The sequence below is a fragment of the Corvus cornix genome, chromosome 11, assembly GCF_000738735.6.
Source record: "Corvus cornix cornix isolate S_Up_H32 chromosome 11, ASM73873v5, whole genome shotgun sequence".
NCBI lineage: Eukaryota > Metazoa > Chordata > Aves > Passeriformes > Corvidae > Corvus > Corvus cornix.
In genome coordinates, this window is record NC_046341.1 from 6,527,620 (window position 1) to 6,543,006 (window position 15,387).

General features: G+C 51.6%; 2 protein-coding genes across 3 annotated transcripts; both read right to left on the bottom strand.

The window, feature by feature from the left end:
• Positions 1-667: 667 nt before the first annotated feature.
• Positions 668-6,593, bottom strand: POLR2C (RNA polymerase II subunit C). Its single transcript, XM_010403469.2, has 9 exons — positions 6,388-6,593; positions 6,114-6,163; positions 5,794-5,862; positions 5,576-5,628; positions 5,338-5,466; positions 4,588-4,639; positions 3,954-4,122; positions 1,836-1,910; positions 668-1,178 (listed from the first exon to the last, which is right to left on the bottom strand). The coding sequence occupies exons 1-9, from the start codon at positions 6,471-6,473 to the stop codon at positions 1,034-1,036; spliced, it is 828 nt and encodes a 275-aa protein (XP_010401771.1). The 5' UTR covers positions 6,474-6,593; the 3' UTR covers positions 668-1,033.
• A 30-nt stretch (positions 6,594-6,623) lies between these two features.
• Positions 6,624-13,633, bottom strand: COQ9 (coenzyme Q9). 2 transcript variants are annotated; one of them, XM_039558228.1, is made up of 9 exons: positions 13,138-13,216; positions 12,649-12,820; positions 11,933-12,068; positions 11,434-11,576; positions 11,088-11,172; positions 9,830-9,934; positions 8,512-8,667; positions 8,082-8,135; positions 6,624-6,747 (listed from the first exon to the last, which is right to left on the bottom strand). In XM_039558228.1, exons 1-9 carry the CDS (start codon positions 13,199-13,201, stop codon positions 6,712-6,714), a joined length of 951 nt encoding a protein of 316 aa, XP_039414162.1. In that variant the 5' UTR covers positions 13,202-13,216; the 3' UTR covers positions 6,624-6,711. The 2 variants fall into 2 exon arrangements, with proteins under 2 accessions (XP_039414162.1, XP_039414163.1); XM_039558229.1 differs by lacking the exon at positions 13,138-13,216 and adding an exon at positions 13,561-13,633 and having other exon boundaries at positions 6,625-6,747.
• Between the last annotated feature and the right edge of the window lie 1,754 nt (positions 13,634-15,387).

Genomic DNA, 15,387 nt, shown 5'->3' on the forward strand with positions numbered 1-15,387 from the left:
TGAACTATCCCCATCCACAGCGGGATGAGCACAGGGGCACACAGGCCTTCCCCTCCCTCCCAGCCTCCACGGTACAGGAGCTGCGGGTCTCTCCAGGAAAGTGCCACCAATAAGCTCATCCCAAGCCATGCTGGGCACTGATGGAGGGGAGGAGGAGGGGTGACAAAGGCCATTGCTGGAGCCTTTCAGCCACTGCCAGGGGGGTCAGGGCATGGGATCTGCACCAAGCTCTAGCCCAGCATACACTGGGGGCTGTGGGCACAAAGAAGGGTATCAGCCAGAGGCCATTACTGACAGACCCCGTGCCACCCAGCTCCTCAGAGAAAGGTTATACAGCACGGGTGGGGCCTGTTCCTGAGGAGTCTGTAAGTACAGCTTCACCTGCCTGGCCCAGCTGAGCTCCCCTACAGTGCTGCCTTCTGCAGCAACTCACCCACCCCAGCCTCAAACATCTGCTTTAAAAGCAAGCCCGGATCAATGAACGACGGGCTGCCTGCAGGAGGGGTGCTGCTCTCCTCAGGAGATAATGTCACAAGCAGCAATCAGCATCAGTGAGCAATGCTCCCTCCAAAGCAGATCTCATTAAGTTAATGTCTATTGGAGAGAAGTAAATGATGTGACATCTCCTCCAGCAGCCTCGGATGAGCTTTCAGGGATGACAGAAAAATGTGGGGGTAAGGCTTTATTCAGCACAGTAAAAAATGGACATGTAAATAAAGCAGGGTTGTGTAACAAAGGTACACGCTTCCCGATCCCAAACACCACATGGCCAAAATCCAGCACCAGAACCAAAACTCTGGGATCACTTAGAAACAAAGCCTGCCCCAGCTAAGATGCTCACTGACTGGTTCCCTTCCTGTTTTACCCTACACATCACAATGGCTTTCCCTGGGAAGGAAGGCCAGGGAAGAGGCGTCACCAACCAGGTGCTGGGCCAGGAAAGGCAGAGGGAGATGGTGGGGAGGTAAAAGCCTCTCCCTAGATCTCAGCCAGGCATCACTCACAGCTCAGCACTCTCTTGCAAGGAGCCACCTCAGTTGATAGTGAGGACGTCACTCTGGATCTCGTGGCTCAGCTGTGTCTGGAGATCGCTCAGTTTCTTCTTGAGGCCGGACAGTGCAGACAGGACGATGGTCTCGGGGCGCAGAGAACCGCAGGACTCCACGTTGTAATAAAACCTGAGGTTACAATGCAAGGGGTTAAGTCACCATCTGCTCTGCAAGGAGGTGCACATTATTTCAGCCATCCATGCCCACAGCAGGGAGATCTGCCTGGAATCCCAACCATCATCATCATCATCATCATCATCATCATCATTCACCTCCCAAGCAGGGTACAGCCAGTGCTGCCCCTCTACAACCATCACACCAACACTCACAACTTCATGGGCTGTAAGAGCACTTCTGATATTGATTTCTGTTCAGCACTGTGACCTGCAAGCCACCACAGAGCCCCAGGCCAGGGACTAGGGCTGGCTGAGGCACTTTTGCAGTGTAAGTAACACCAGCAATCAAAGCGTGAGACACACACAGGTGAATGAATACCTTAAGCCAGGGTATTTCCCCCACAGGCCTCACACTCCACCGAGTGTGCACCACCCTACCTGGCAACACAAACTCAGGAGTACTGTCTAGTATCTCCCAGAGGGGAAAACCTGCCAGACCTGGGCATATCACCACTTAACACCAACTCCTGCCCTGCTTTTCAGGGAATGTCAGCTCCCTGGTCTGGCAATTTCAGCACAAAGTAGACACTCCTCTATTAATGAGAGCCCGTGAGATGCACCCAGCCAGTCACCCCATCTTCCAGCTGCAGCACTGCATTCAGCTCCCTACCTTTCTGGCTTCCCATTGGGGTCATAGGGAGCCTGAGCATCCTCGTCATCGATCTCCGAGTACTCACTCTTGGGCCTGGAATCAGAGAGCAGGAGAGGTTAGCACAGAGCCCCTGCTCCAGCCTGGTCCCACAGAGCCCAGGCACTCAGTTTGGCCCCAGAGAGCAAGCTCTGGGGCTCACATCCAGCACACAACAGGGTGGTTATCAAACAGCAAGTTACAGAAAAGAGCTGTCTCACATTGCTCTTTCTGGCTCCTCATTAATGCCACAGAGTAATCCAGCAGCACTGCAAGAAGAGGATCAGCCCTGCTATGCCCAAACTCATCAAGCCCTGTACTGTGGCTCATAAACCACCTACACTGGTACAAACAATCTGGCAGCTGCTCACAGTGAAGGGATATCAATTCCTGAAGGGACTGTGTTTATGGAGCCTAGATGCTTTTATGGAGTAATGGACCTTGGGTTATCTTTTCTTTCTACTTTCCACTGGGCCAGGAAAGCAATGGAATACTCCAGTACTCAAGTCTGTGAAGCCCAGTTGGCTTGAACCCAGCAGGAAAAAAACCTCAGACATCAGCTGCATCAGTGAGCTCCATCCTGATGTCCTGTGCCTCCACTCCTCTACCAAAATCACTGCAATACCTGTGTGTCACATCTTTCTACCTGCTGCATCCCTTGGTTTATAGAGCACCACACCAGAGAGACTGTGTGGAACCCCTTAATCCGTGTAAGAAAACCCAGAGCCTTGAGCTGTCTGAGAAGCCAGCACAGAAAATCCTGTACCTACCAAGGTCTCCCACTGGCCTTCCTCTGCCCTTCTGCAATGCCCAGAAACACTGATCCCAGCACCCTGTAATCAGCTGCCTGAAATAAAACTGTATTTTTCTAACAAACCCTCTGCCTTTACAAACCACTGAGAGAGATGAAGTGTTAATTAATGGAGTTGGGATTTCTTGTTACTTGCAGAACCACCCATGACCAAAACAGTGCAGAGGTTTCCACCACCCTGACAGCTGTTTGGAGAGTCTAGCTGTATGCCAGTGTTCTGCCAACAGCCTCAAAAAGCAACTACCATGAAAAACTAAACCAAAAATCATAGCTAGCCTTGGTCAGCAGAAGCCTTTGGCTCTGTATTGTCTTCATAGGGAGTCAGATGAACTTGGAAAGAGAGACATATCGTCAAGAACTGGCAGCTCCAATATCAATCCTCTTGTGGGATTTTTCCAACTTTTACATATATTTTGTCTAGAACTTCTCAAAAACTGTTTCCTGGTGTCCTGTTGTATGCCACACCAGGCTCCTGAGCCTGCAACCCATCAATGCTTACAGCAGCACATCCACTACCCTGCCCGGTCCCTGCTCTCAACCTGCCTTGCCTGAAGCACCTGGTTCCTCGCTATGCTCCTGGCTCCAGCGTGCTCAGTGGCAGGATGTCTGCTACGTGATCACTGGGATACAGAGCCAGGAGCAGCTCAGGTACCTGTTCATGAAAAGTGATGATGGATAAAGGCCTTGCCCATCGAAAGCAGGGCAGCAGCTTTCCAAATGTAAACTCACGTCACTTTTGGATGATAAGCAGCATGCAACTTGTGCAGAATGGTATTTCAGAGGAGAGGAAAGGGCCAGAGAGGGAAACCCTGCCAAAGCTCAGGCTCCAGGAGTGAGGAGATGTATGGGTTAAATCAGAGCCATACTGGGCTTCGTTAAGCCAGGCTGAAAAATCAGCCTTGCAACCCAACCTTCCACTCTTTGCTCTCATAGCAGCTTCTTTCTTCTCATATGGATCTGTTCCTTCCTCAGACCTTACGTGACCTACAAAACACTTGCACAGGGAAGATCAGCAACAAGTGGTGAAAAAGGGCATAAAAGCAAGGTAAACCAGCAGTGATGGTACGTGAGGGAGGACAAGAGATGACCACAAACCAGTCCACCTTGTGTGCAGCTGCAAACAAGCGACTGGCCTTGCTACCCAAACCCAGGAGCCGAGTCTGTGCAAGGGGATGTGGCAGGCACGCTCCCCATCACTTACTGACCCAAATTATCCCCAGGGCTGAAGAGTAAGTTGTTGGCTGCTGGAAAATCTTTCCCAGTCCCTGCAGACAGACACCAGGACATACCACTCCTCTGGTTTGGGGTACACCGTGTGCCTCAGAGCGTTGTCGGGGTCGTACTCGAAGGCCACGCCGGCCGTGGGGTTCCACTTGGCATGTTCCTTGCCAAAGCCCTTCTTGGCATAGGCTCGCAGCCGCAGCTCCTGCCCCTTGCGCAGCTTCACGATCAGGATGTCTGGAAAAGCACACACTGGTTTGAGAAGGCTGCAGAGGAGAAATGAGTGTGCAGGATCACACTGCAGCAAAGGCAGATTTTTGGTGTCCAGGAAGATGTCACCAGCATCCAGGGTTTGCTTGGATTTTTAGAGGGGCTCAGCTGTGTCCCCAGAGCAACTAAGTAAAAAGGAGCTGCACAGGCCCCCAGGGAACAGCCAACATCACATCATTTCACTTCTTTGCTGTCTGTAAGCTCTCACAAGGAGAGACAGAAGCACCCTCTGACTTTAGTTCTGGGACAATCTGTAAGTGGCATTAAGACAAAACACTACCCCACTGATGCAGTGACACCAGCAGCTCAGAAGTATCCGATTTATGGCTGCCTTATGGTTGCACAGCTAGTAAAGGAAGAATGAGTTCAAAGAACCTGAGAGAAAAGTTAATTTCCTCCTTCAGCTCTTATTCCCAGTGACCCACCACTCACCATCCTGCTCCACGTAGTCATTGGGGTCGTTGTCTCTGCTCCGAGATGTCACCTGCAGCAGCAGAACAAAAGCAAGCAAATTATGACAAGATCAGCTTGGATGAGTGCTCCAGCCCTGCACAGCACATCTGCTCGATTCCCAAAGTCACTCCCACAGCTGCCGTAGATGACACACAGCACTCAGAGCACCTCAGCCAAAGGCAAGTAACAGACAGCAGGCTCCAGATGGGCTTTACCCAGGCAGACACCGTCACCAGCAGGAGCAGCCTCAGGTTGTGGTGACATCTGGATCCACCTCAACAGTGTATTAGAACATTCTCTCTAAGTCCTTTTGCATCTGTCCCACTTTGGCACCACCAACCCTCCCCAAGATGACCGCACAGGAGCTGTTTGGCAGCACTGCCCTGGCCCAGGCTCCTCACACTCTGCCATGCTGAGAGCCAAGAACCAGCAAGCCAGAGGCCTGTCAAGGGGCAGCCAAGGATTTTGGGATGAGGGTTGCAGGATGAGGCCATACTGCTCTGCACCCCATCAGACAGCAAGTGAAAGACAACACAGCAGAGATGAGGAGGACACTGGCACACACGCTGCTTCTGCAGCTATTCCTGCTTTGCTCTCCCACTACAGTTTAAGTGGAGCTTTGGGCGATGTGAAACATGCTCAGAGGCCTTGCTGTGTCTACATTCCATGTGTTTGCTACCCTGCCTCAGCAGGAACGCAGAGCAGGACGCGCAGCGGGACGGCACCAACCGGAATGACGCGGGGGTTGTTGGAGATGAGGTCGCGGGATGTGACGTGCCGAGTCTGGTCCTCGTTGCAGCGGACGTCCAGCGTGAACTCCACGGAGCACTCCGGGCAGAACTCGTCACACGTGCAGTCCTGGGACACACACATGGGTTCTTCATGCAAGAAACTGCCAGAGCTTTCCATCAGATCAAACACGCACCACCCTCAAAAATGATTCCCCCCAGCATTTCGCCTGACTCACTCTGGAATATTGCATCTTATCCACAATGTCATCGCTGGTGAGTGGGATGAGACCTGTGGGAAGCAGGAAATCAGAGGAATGTCTGAGTGAGACCACAAGAGCCCCTAACTCTCCTGCCAAGACAGTGGAGGAACAGCACCTGACAAAGGTTCTTCAGCATCTCTGGACTGATTTTGCCCACAACCCGCCTTCATCTTCCTCCCCACCCCAGCACTCACCCAGTCTGTGTGCAATGAATTCATCGTGGAGCACGGAGGAGTTGGCATCTATCTGGACCCAGTCAATGGCTGCAGAGAAGAGAAAGTCACAAGCTGAGAAATACTCATGTGGGAAAAGCCAGCCTGTGAGGTCACAGAAAACATTACAGAGACTGCAGAGACACACCGAGGCAGCATCTGCAGGGCACAGTACTGCCCGAGCACGGGTAAGGAGAGCCAAAAGCAGCGGGGAGGTGTGGGAGAACACGGAGGGGAAGTGATGGGAGCCACAGCGAGGGCAGTCCAAGGGACTGCGACCACAGGCAAGCAAAAGGCCTCACCTATGATGGGGACTTCTGCGATGAACACTCTTCGAATGGAATTTGCCACCCTGACGGAGGGAAACACCCGTGTTTAGGCATGAGGGAGCGTGGGGCTGCGGGCCCGCACAGACGCCGGCCAGAGCTTCTGCGGGGCTTTGCCTCAAGAGACCCTCCCGGCCGCACCGGAGGCGCCCTCGGGGAGGCCGGGCCCGTGGGGCCGCTCCCGGGGCCTCCCGCGGCCGCTTCACCCCCGGGCCCGCCCGCCCCGGCCCGGCTCCGCGGCGGTGCTCACGCCAGGTCCGTGTTCTCGATGATGAACTTGACGTTCTCGTCCGTCAGCTCGGTGATGCGCACGGTGGGCTGGTTGGCGTACGGCATGGCTGCCCCGCCCCGATCCCGGCCCCGATCCCGGCCCCGATCCCGATCCCGATCCCGATCCCGGCCCCGATCCCGCCGCCCGGAGCGCCCGCCCGGTCCGTCCCCACCCCGCTCCCCCCGGCCCCGGTGCGCCCGCAAAAAGAGTCCGTGCCAGGCTGAGTACGACTTTATTGGTGCCGGGGAAGGGCCGGGCGCGGCTCCTCCGGTGCTCGCCACCGCCATCGCCACCGCCGCCGCCTCACCGGCGCTGGTTCAGCCCCGCCAGGTTCTTGATCTGTGGGCACAGGGAGAACGGGGTTTAGTGCCGCTGTCCCGGGGCGGCCGCCGGAGCAGGTGCCGAGGGGAGGCCCCTGTGCTGCGAGCAGTGATGCGGGGGGCGAGAGGCATCACTGTGGTCTGGGGACAGGCAAGGATCAAACTGGATCCACCTCCGGCCACCCCTCTGACCGGAACCTGCACTCCCGGTCAGTAGGTTTCAGCTTGGGTTTATTTCTGCGGCCATGCAGACCTCGGCAGTGAATTTACGCTCACTCATTCATTTTGCAGAGACCTGCAGAACTCAGCACGCCTGGACAGTGCTACCCTCGGGACACCCTGGACGTGGGAGGTTCGGGATGTGTTCCCCTAATAGTTATGTATTGGGATGATTCTGCCCTAAAGCCATCTGACTACAACCCAGCCCGCTTCAGAATCCATCCAGTTCCTCCCGTTTATCTGTGCAGTGGATCTGCTGCAGGGACAGACCAAACCTCGGCAATGGGAGATATCCCAGACCCGAGAGCATCGTGTGGATGTAAAACAGAGCCCGGGATTTCTCTAGTGGAGGATCCTTTTGGCATATGCAGGTATGAAAGAGGAGAGACACTAAATTTCACCATAACTGCAGGGGGAAGGAGGTGGGAGAAATTATTGAGAAGTGCTTCATCAGTAAAAATAATTTCTAATTTATGTTCCAGCCTGTTTGTCTTGTCCTGATACAAGGTAAATGTATTTCTGGTAACAAGGAAATCACTTTGTTGCTAAATGCGATGGGAGTTGTCCAAAAATAGAATCACAGCGAGGCCCTGAAGCCCGTCAAAAGTCACTCCTGGGTACACAAAGAGCTATTTCCCAGAGGAAGTGCAGTTCCCTCTGCATGGACAGAAAGCAGTCCAGGACACTACCAAGAAGTGAATGAATTCTTGGAAGGGCACTGGGGTCAAATGAAACAGCCTGAGGAAGTCACCCTGCTGGCTCAGGGACAGGTGCCACCTCCCAAGTATCCATGGGACCACTGACCCTCTGTCAAGATTTCCAGCACAGGGCCTGGCAGAGGGAGAGATCTTGTGACAAGCAAGGGAGGACAGTTGTATTTATTCTGGTCACCTCTCTCATCCCTAAAGCTCACCCTGCAGCTTCTGACGTATTTTCCTTATGCTCTATTACAAGTTATTTCACCACAAAACAGTGAACTAACGCCAAACTACCCAGGAAATCACCCTTAAATAAATCTAAGTTATGAAAGACGATTGTTTTTCCATGTTGTCCTCTAGATTTGGGAGGAAAACACATGATGACATTCAGAAGCAATTCTGCTCTCACAGCCCAGCTGGTTTCAGCATTACTTACAGTAACTGCAGCTCCCATCAGACCCTGGACAACGGCTTCTCCAGTGGATTGTACCTGGGAGACACAGGGAGAACACGACCTTTTGCTTCCTGCAGTTGCACTTGTGGCCCCCAAACACACAGATGGAACGGACAACAAACGTATTTGCTACAGAAAGGTGCTGACAGCACCACAGACAAGTGACAGCCGCAGATAGGACACATGGAAGGGGTTTCCTGGGATGTCTCCTAACCATTGGGACAGTCTGACAAAGAGGGCAGCTACATGTCATTTTACTAAAAAACACATAATAGTTTATTGATTGTGAACTGACAGCAACAAGGGTGTCTCTCAGCAGATGTGGGATCTGCAGGATGGAAAAGCCAGGTGTGCCCGCATATATCCTTGGGGAGAAGGGATTTGCTGCATGCACGCTTGTCCCTAAGGTTACCTGACTGGCAGTATTGCTCATGGTCATGGCATCAGCTACTCTGTTTTCCAGGAAGCGCCAAGTATCCTCGAAGTCAGGGGACGAGTCCTGCATCATCACCAGCTCAGTGGTGTTGTAGATGCCAGTGAGCACAGCCCGGCGAGTGTACCAGTTAAACTGCAGGGGCACAGGAGGACAGAGACAAAGCTGTGATCTGAATGCACATCAAGAGTGCAGCTATCAGAGAACAGCAAGGGAAAATCACACACCCACAGCACGTTCCTTCCCCATACAGGCGAAGTTGCCATATGCAGCTGGATCTCTCAGGGCCTGTGACAAAACTCTTTCTGTTCTCTTTGTGCTCCTAAAAACCCATGTGAAGGAGTCTCTGAGGCATGAGAATACTCTGCCTGGCTCCTGGTGTTGGGAAAAGGGACCTGCTGTGAGGACTTTAAATCCCTTTACTGGGAAAGAGGGAGCAGGCTCAGCATCACGGCTTGCCCGGAAAACTCATGTAACCAGTCAGAAGGTGCAAACAAAACACCAACATTAGAACCTCTTCTAATCCCTGCATCAGTGAGACTTTAGGAACAGCTCAGTGCAGACACTAGCTCCAACATGTTGATTTGACTTGCATAACACATAAGGGACTTTCAGTTCCTGAAGCAATTGTGTTCTTTCAGTTGTCTTCTAGTTTATTCCTTTAATTTTTCAGCCATCTTATTTATTTTTCACTGCAGTAGCTTCTCTTTTATACACAGATAAAAGAAGTTTATTAAAGTAGTTTGTTAAAATGGTTCATTTAGCTTTTTCCATCTCTCCCTACATCTATAAGAATTAAAGTAATTTATTAATTGCTATAATTAAGGTTATAATTTTCTTTTATTTCCTGCCAGAAAGATGAAAGCTTTAATAAGCTACTGGTATTTTTAGGTAGGTTCTTTAAAGGTTTTCAAGTCAAGTCTGTAAATGCTACTGCTGGTGGAAGAGAGCTGTTTGACAGACCCACTGCTCACTCACTGAAAACAGGATCAACTTCTTAGTCTCAAAATCTCAACAACTTTGTCTGTATCTTCAAAAACAAAAAAGAAGAGCACTTAAGAGCCTAGGAAAGTAGGTCCTTTTAATTTGCACTAATCCCATTGGCAGTAATTTGCATTTATTCTCAGTGGCTCTTAAGAAATTAGACTGTAGTTTATAAAGACCCTTGGGTCCCTCTGCAATGTCTTCTTCACTCAACAAAGGAGCCATTTGCAGAGGGACTCAACCCCACTCCTACTTGAACCCATGATTTTGCTGAGGGGTAGAACCAGCTTGTCCCCAAAGCACAAGGACTCACATCTGTGGACTGGTCCCCAGCATAGTGCCAGATATCATCGATCATGCAGGTGAGGAGGTTGAGGCTCGAAGGGATGTTACGTGGGAGTAACAGGACACTCAGGGCCTGCAAAGGAAACACACACAGAAATAGGAGCCCAAGAGAGAAGGATGCAATTTAAGCAGACCAACAGTGCTCTGCTCTGTTATGTTTTCCCTGTTGCTGCTGACTTGCCTCCAGATCCCAGTGACAAGTCCTCCCAGCTCTTTGCAGTCCTTACAAGCAACAGGATGTGCAGGGAACACACAGTGTGGCTGGCAAGTTCAGGCCTCACCCTGTACTGGAGCCGAAAGATCCCTGCTCAGTTCAGACATCCCTGTGCCTCTCTGGCATGGAAACATCTGAGGCTGAGCTGACTCATCCTGTGCTGTGCCCTTGTGGGTAGGGAGTCACATCTCTCATTTCTCTGAATTTGACTTTGAACTCAAGAGTGGCAACCAAGGGCAGAACAGCACCAGCCATAATGGCCCTGCTGGGATCCTGCAGCCTTTGAACATAATCACACAATGCCAGGAGAGACACAAACCACCCACATCCTTCACAAGGTAAATTATGCTAATCTGGAAGAACAACATGAAGCCTGTACTCTCTCTCTGTGCATGGGGTGCTGGATTCAGCTGCCCAGAGGCCAGCAGTGGTTCTGGACAGAGGCTGACCTCACAGCAATCTTTGCAGCCCAAGATTAGGAACTCTTTGCTTGTCACTGTGGCCACAATTCAATTCCTTTCCCACGCTGGGAAGAACGGCTTGAGAGTTAAATCTGTATTTTGAAGCATGGAGCCCTCTCAGTTCACAGCTCTACCCTCAGGCTGCCAGGGTTTTGTCAGTCAATGACAGTTTCCTGCAGCAAAGCAGTTCTGCATTTCCAGGTGTCAGGTGATCCCAGTGCAGCCACAGCAACGCTGCACAGAGCCTGACTTGCAGTGACACTGCAAATAGGACTGAGCAGAGACACAGGTTATACCCTGGGGATGCCAGATGGGTGGAGTGAACAACAGAGAGCTTTGCCTTTCCAGAACTGCGAGAAATAGTTGCTCTAAGGTCACCTTTAACTGCCTCCTTCCAAGGTTGCTCTCCTCTTGAAGGCTACTAATCATTTGAACCAGCCAGGGCTTCATTTACAACCTTGAACTAATCTGGTGGAGAGACTATGTTGAAAGTCACAGGGTGTTTAAAATACACACACGCAAAGGAGACAATGTTGGTATTACTTTTATACCTGGGGCCATTTCTCAATATATGGAATCAGCATCCTCAGTCTGGCTTCCACAGCATGCCTCAAGAATTCATCTATAGGCTTCTTCCTGGGTAAGGAAAAAAATAATTAGGAAGCACATCCAAGTTAAATTCAATTCTGATCTTGAAAGATCAATCTCCACCTGGCTTAGCATTAGATAAGCAAAGTGTTATATATCCTTCATGCCTTTGGTTCTAGTCTGTATCTGGGAAAATGGCTTTATTTGGGTAGACTACACTTTTAACTTATCTGTGTCCCAGGTGGCCTCTCTGTCTACGCAGTTCCCAAAATCTGCAAAGGAAGACATTTGTTCACACCTAGTACTCACTCTGCTTCACCCAGCTGCACTAGTTTCTGCTCTTTCTCCAGCAGCTTGGACAATTTGGTGTTGCACTCAGACACGAAGTGCAGGATCAGTTCACTGCCATCACTGTGAAACATCCCTGCTGCAGCAACAGAGAGGCCCAGGGTCTGTAGGGAAGAAGGGAGAAGCACAGACCAGGTCAGACACTGCCAAGAGGGATCCAGCTAGAAAAAGTTTCATTAATTTTGTGGAAGACATTATGTGAATTTAAACAAAACAACGCTGCATTAAAAAGCACTTCCTGTACATGTTTTCCTCTCTTTAGGATCACTACTCTACCTCATGCCTTAGTCTAACTCTGAGGGGGTTATCTGTAGCAGCTGGGTTTCATTCCGGCCCAGTAGCATTTGCTGACTTAGGTGCATCGCCCAAGAGTATGTGGGGGAAGCATGCAGGCCTGGCTGTCTCTGCACTTCAGCTCCATCCAGTTTTCAACTGGTTTGTTGCTTCTCTCCCCACATACCTTGGCTCCCTCTGCAATGGCCTCTGCAGTCCAGCCATGTTCAGGCACAAACTCCAGCGCCGCTGTGAGGATTCGATGCTGCAGCTGCTCCTCGCTCTCATAGTCCTCAGACTCCTGGCCGCCCTGGCCAGTGTAACTATGAGAAGGTATTGTTACAGTGAGGGGAATGTCACCACCAAACATCAGAACCCTGGACTCTGCCACTCACTCACTGACACCAGGCACATTTTGAGACATGCTTAGTATAAATCTGGCCTCCTCCAGTAAAATCCTTCCCTGTCCAGAAAAACGATTCTTAACGCACCTTTGCTGTGAGAGAAGAGAAAAATAAGGGAAGGAGGGCTCAATGCAGATGCCTACACAGAGACCAATCAGCCCCACATTCCCCCTCCTTTACAGAAAACTAAACTACAACCTTTTCTAACACGGGCATATGGACAACATATTGTCCCTATTTTTTTAGATTTACACAAAAATCCAGAAGCAAAGACATACCCTTTGCAGACAAGAAAGCTTCCCTCTTGAAAGCAAGTCCCATACTGTTTCCATGGTGGAATTTGCACTGTCACAGCAAACCAGCTCTCTAGCTGCTACAGTCTGGGGCTCCTTAACTCTGGATCTTGTTGTCTTCAAGTTTCAGATGCGAGTTTCAGGAAAGCAAAAGCCCTCCAATCCCTCTGCCCGTGGGACAGTGCCAGAAGGAGCTGGTGAGTTACCTGGGGCGAGGGCCCTGGGGTTCCTCTTCAGGCTGGTGCCCAGCTGGAGGCGAATCAAAGCGCTGCTGAGAGGAAGATGTCAATGGCTCCTTCCTGTGCTCGTCGGATGCTCTCCTCAGCGTAGCCGAGGCCTGGAGAGCACGGAGTGGTGGGTAGTGCTGGCACCTGACCACTGCAAGGGAAACCAAGAGTCAGCATCTCCTTCCCACACCAGGACACACAGAAAATTCAGGTGGAGAGTTGTGGTGAACACAGCTGAAAAGAACAGAAATTCGTAGAGCCTTTTTTTACGCTTCTGATTAGTGCCAGTCTCAGCTGAGCTCATGTCTACGTGAAAAAAAATAAAGCAAAAATGTTTTGTGAGGGAAAGAACAGTGAAAATGGCATGTATTGCAAATAGTTTCCCAATCTTGGACTGGAAACCAGGCACCCAAACATGCCCTGTCCCCTTTTTAGCCCTGATTAAGGGGTTAGGTGGAAGGCACTGACCTCCGAGCAGGGGCCAAGAGGCAAGTCCTACTCGGGAGCCGAACAGCCGTGACAGACACCACATCGTAATCACTGACCGATTACTCAACGACACTCTGGGGGGAACTTTTAATTTAGCCGCTGGTTTTTGGGTTCGTTGGTTTGTTTTTTTTTTTTTTTTTAACAAATTTCGTTTCACGGCCGACGCTTTTAAAGAAAAATACCACCCAGCAACCTCTCCTTCAAACCCACCCGCTCGGCGCCCGCCGCGGTTCCCTCACAGCCCTCGTGCCCTTCACCTCACCTTACCCCGCCCCGCCCCGCCCCGCCCCGATCATCGGGGCGCGCGCACGGGGGCGCGCGCGGGAGCGCGCGCGGGGGAGCGCGCCCCCCCCCCCCCTTCCCTCCCCGCCCCGCGCCCCCGGCGCGCCCCCCGCCCCTCACCCGCGCGGCCCCGCCACAGCCGCCAGCCCGCGCGCCGCAGCCCGCCCGCCGCCGCCATCTTGGAAGCGGGCAGAGCGCGATGACGTCGCGGTGACGGCGTCAGACCGGGACGGGCGAGCGGAGCCGAGCGGGCCGAGCGAGGGAGGTGAGCGGGGAGCGCGGCGGACGGGGACGGCGGTCCCCCTTTTTTCCCCTTAAAAATCTTTTCTCAGACCTCGCCTGAAGCGGTGTGGGGGGGCGGGGGACGGACTGTGTGTGTGTGTGTTTAATTCCTTCACGAAATTCCCCTACGTGTCCTGTCCTTGCTCCCTCCAAACCGTCCTTGCTCGGCGACCGAGAGGTTTAATTTCGCCTGTTCTCCATGTGCTTAAAATGCGCACCTGCTGTAGGGCCCACAGCCTTGCGCCGCGTCCCGGCCGCTGGAAGCCGGAGTATTCCCGGCCGCTGGAAGCCGGAGTATTCCCGGCCGCTGGAAGCTGGCTGTGCTGCGTCAGGAGACTGCAGTTTACAGCCCTGAGGTGCTGCAGAACCCTGGAATGGTTTGGGTTGGAAGGGCCCGTCACGATCATCCCGTTCCAACACAGCAGGTTTCTGATCCGCTGAAGCGGAACCTGCGGTATTGTTTAGTCCCTTTCCTTTCCCTGTTCCTCAGGGACTGTTAAATGTGTGCGACACGGAGATAAGGGCCCCTCCTCACACCACCCACCCGGCATCCTCGGCCTCCTCCCCGCATCTCAGGGCACTGAAGGTGGTGGTGCTGTTGGTGCAGGTTGGGCTCTGACTGATCTTGAAAGGTCACAGCCTGCTGTTCAGAGAGGAAGGTGTCACTTCGGGTTTATCTTTCCCACCTTAGCCTAACAGCTTAAGTATCTCTTGATATTTTCAGCTTTCTTCTTGGGAAAGGTGACTTTTTAATGGGATTAATATGTGTGTTCATGAGTGTTACTGTCTGCTGTAGCTGCTTAGCTTGTGTCACACATGCAAAACCAGCTGTGAGATGTTACAACCTGCGGTGTACATTCGAGGTGTACATTCCCCACCTGGTTGGCATTGTGGTTGTTTTAGTGTGAATTCCTACCTGAGTAGCTGAGAAAAGGCACAGAGTGCCCCATTCTGAATTTGTTTGCAGTTTCCAGGAGAGAGGGGGAGTCCACAGCACCCAGAGCCAGAGGAACTGTAGGTCAAAATCCACTCCCCACCTGACTGCAGTTAAATTTGCTACAGCATATCCACGAGCTGTGCTTCAGTGACAGCGTTGTGGCAATAAGGCATTACCCAGGATGTGTGATGTAGTGATTCCTGGTAAAGACCTTGCTTACAGCTGTCTCTCCTGAAGTAGGTGTGTGGTGTGCAGCTAATTGAAGACATGCTGGGCAACTGTTCTGGTCACCAGTGCTCTCTGTTCTCTGTGGTTGTGTTAAATTATGAAGAAAATAGGTTTATGTTGGATAGAGGAAAGAGGAGAGGTCATCGGGTTCAGTAGCTGGTGCTGCTGTGAGAACTGGTGATGATGGGATACTATTGCCATACAAAGAATACAATCTCATATAAAGTATCAGTGGAGACAGCTTTCTCAAAACTGTCACTGAAGGTTCTGTTCTGCTCCTCCCTCCCTGTAATTTGCTCACCCTGTGCAACCAATCATAACGGTGGGAAGAGCCTCAATCTGGAATGCTGGAATGCTGAAAGTTACTTTTTTCTTCTGTTGTACTGCGTAAGCAAACTCTGCTCGGTTGTGTTTGGAGTAGGAGAGACAAGGCAGTGTTTATATTCAAATAGCTGTCACTGCTCAGGAAATTCAGAAATGCTGTCTTATTCAGATTTTTA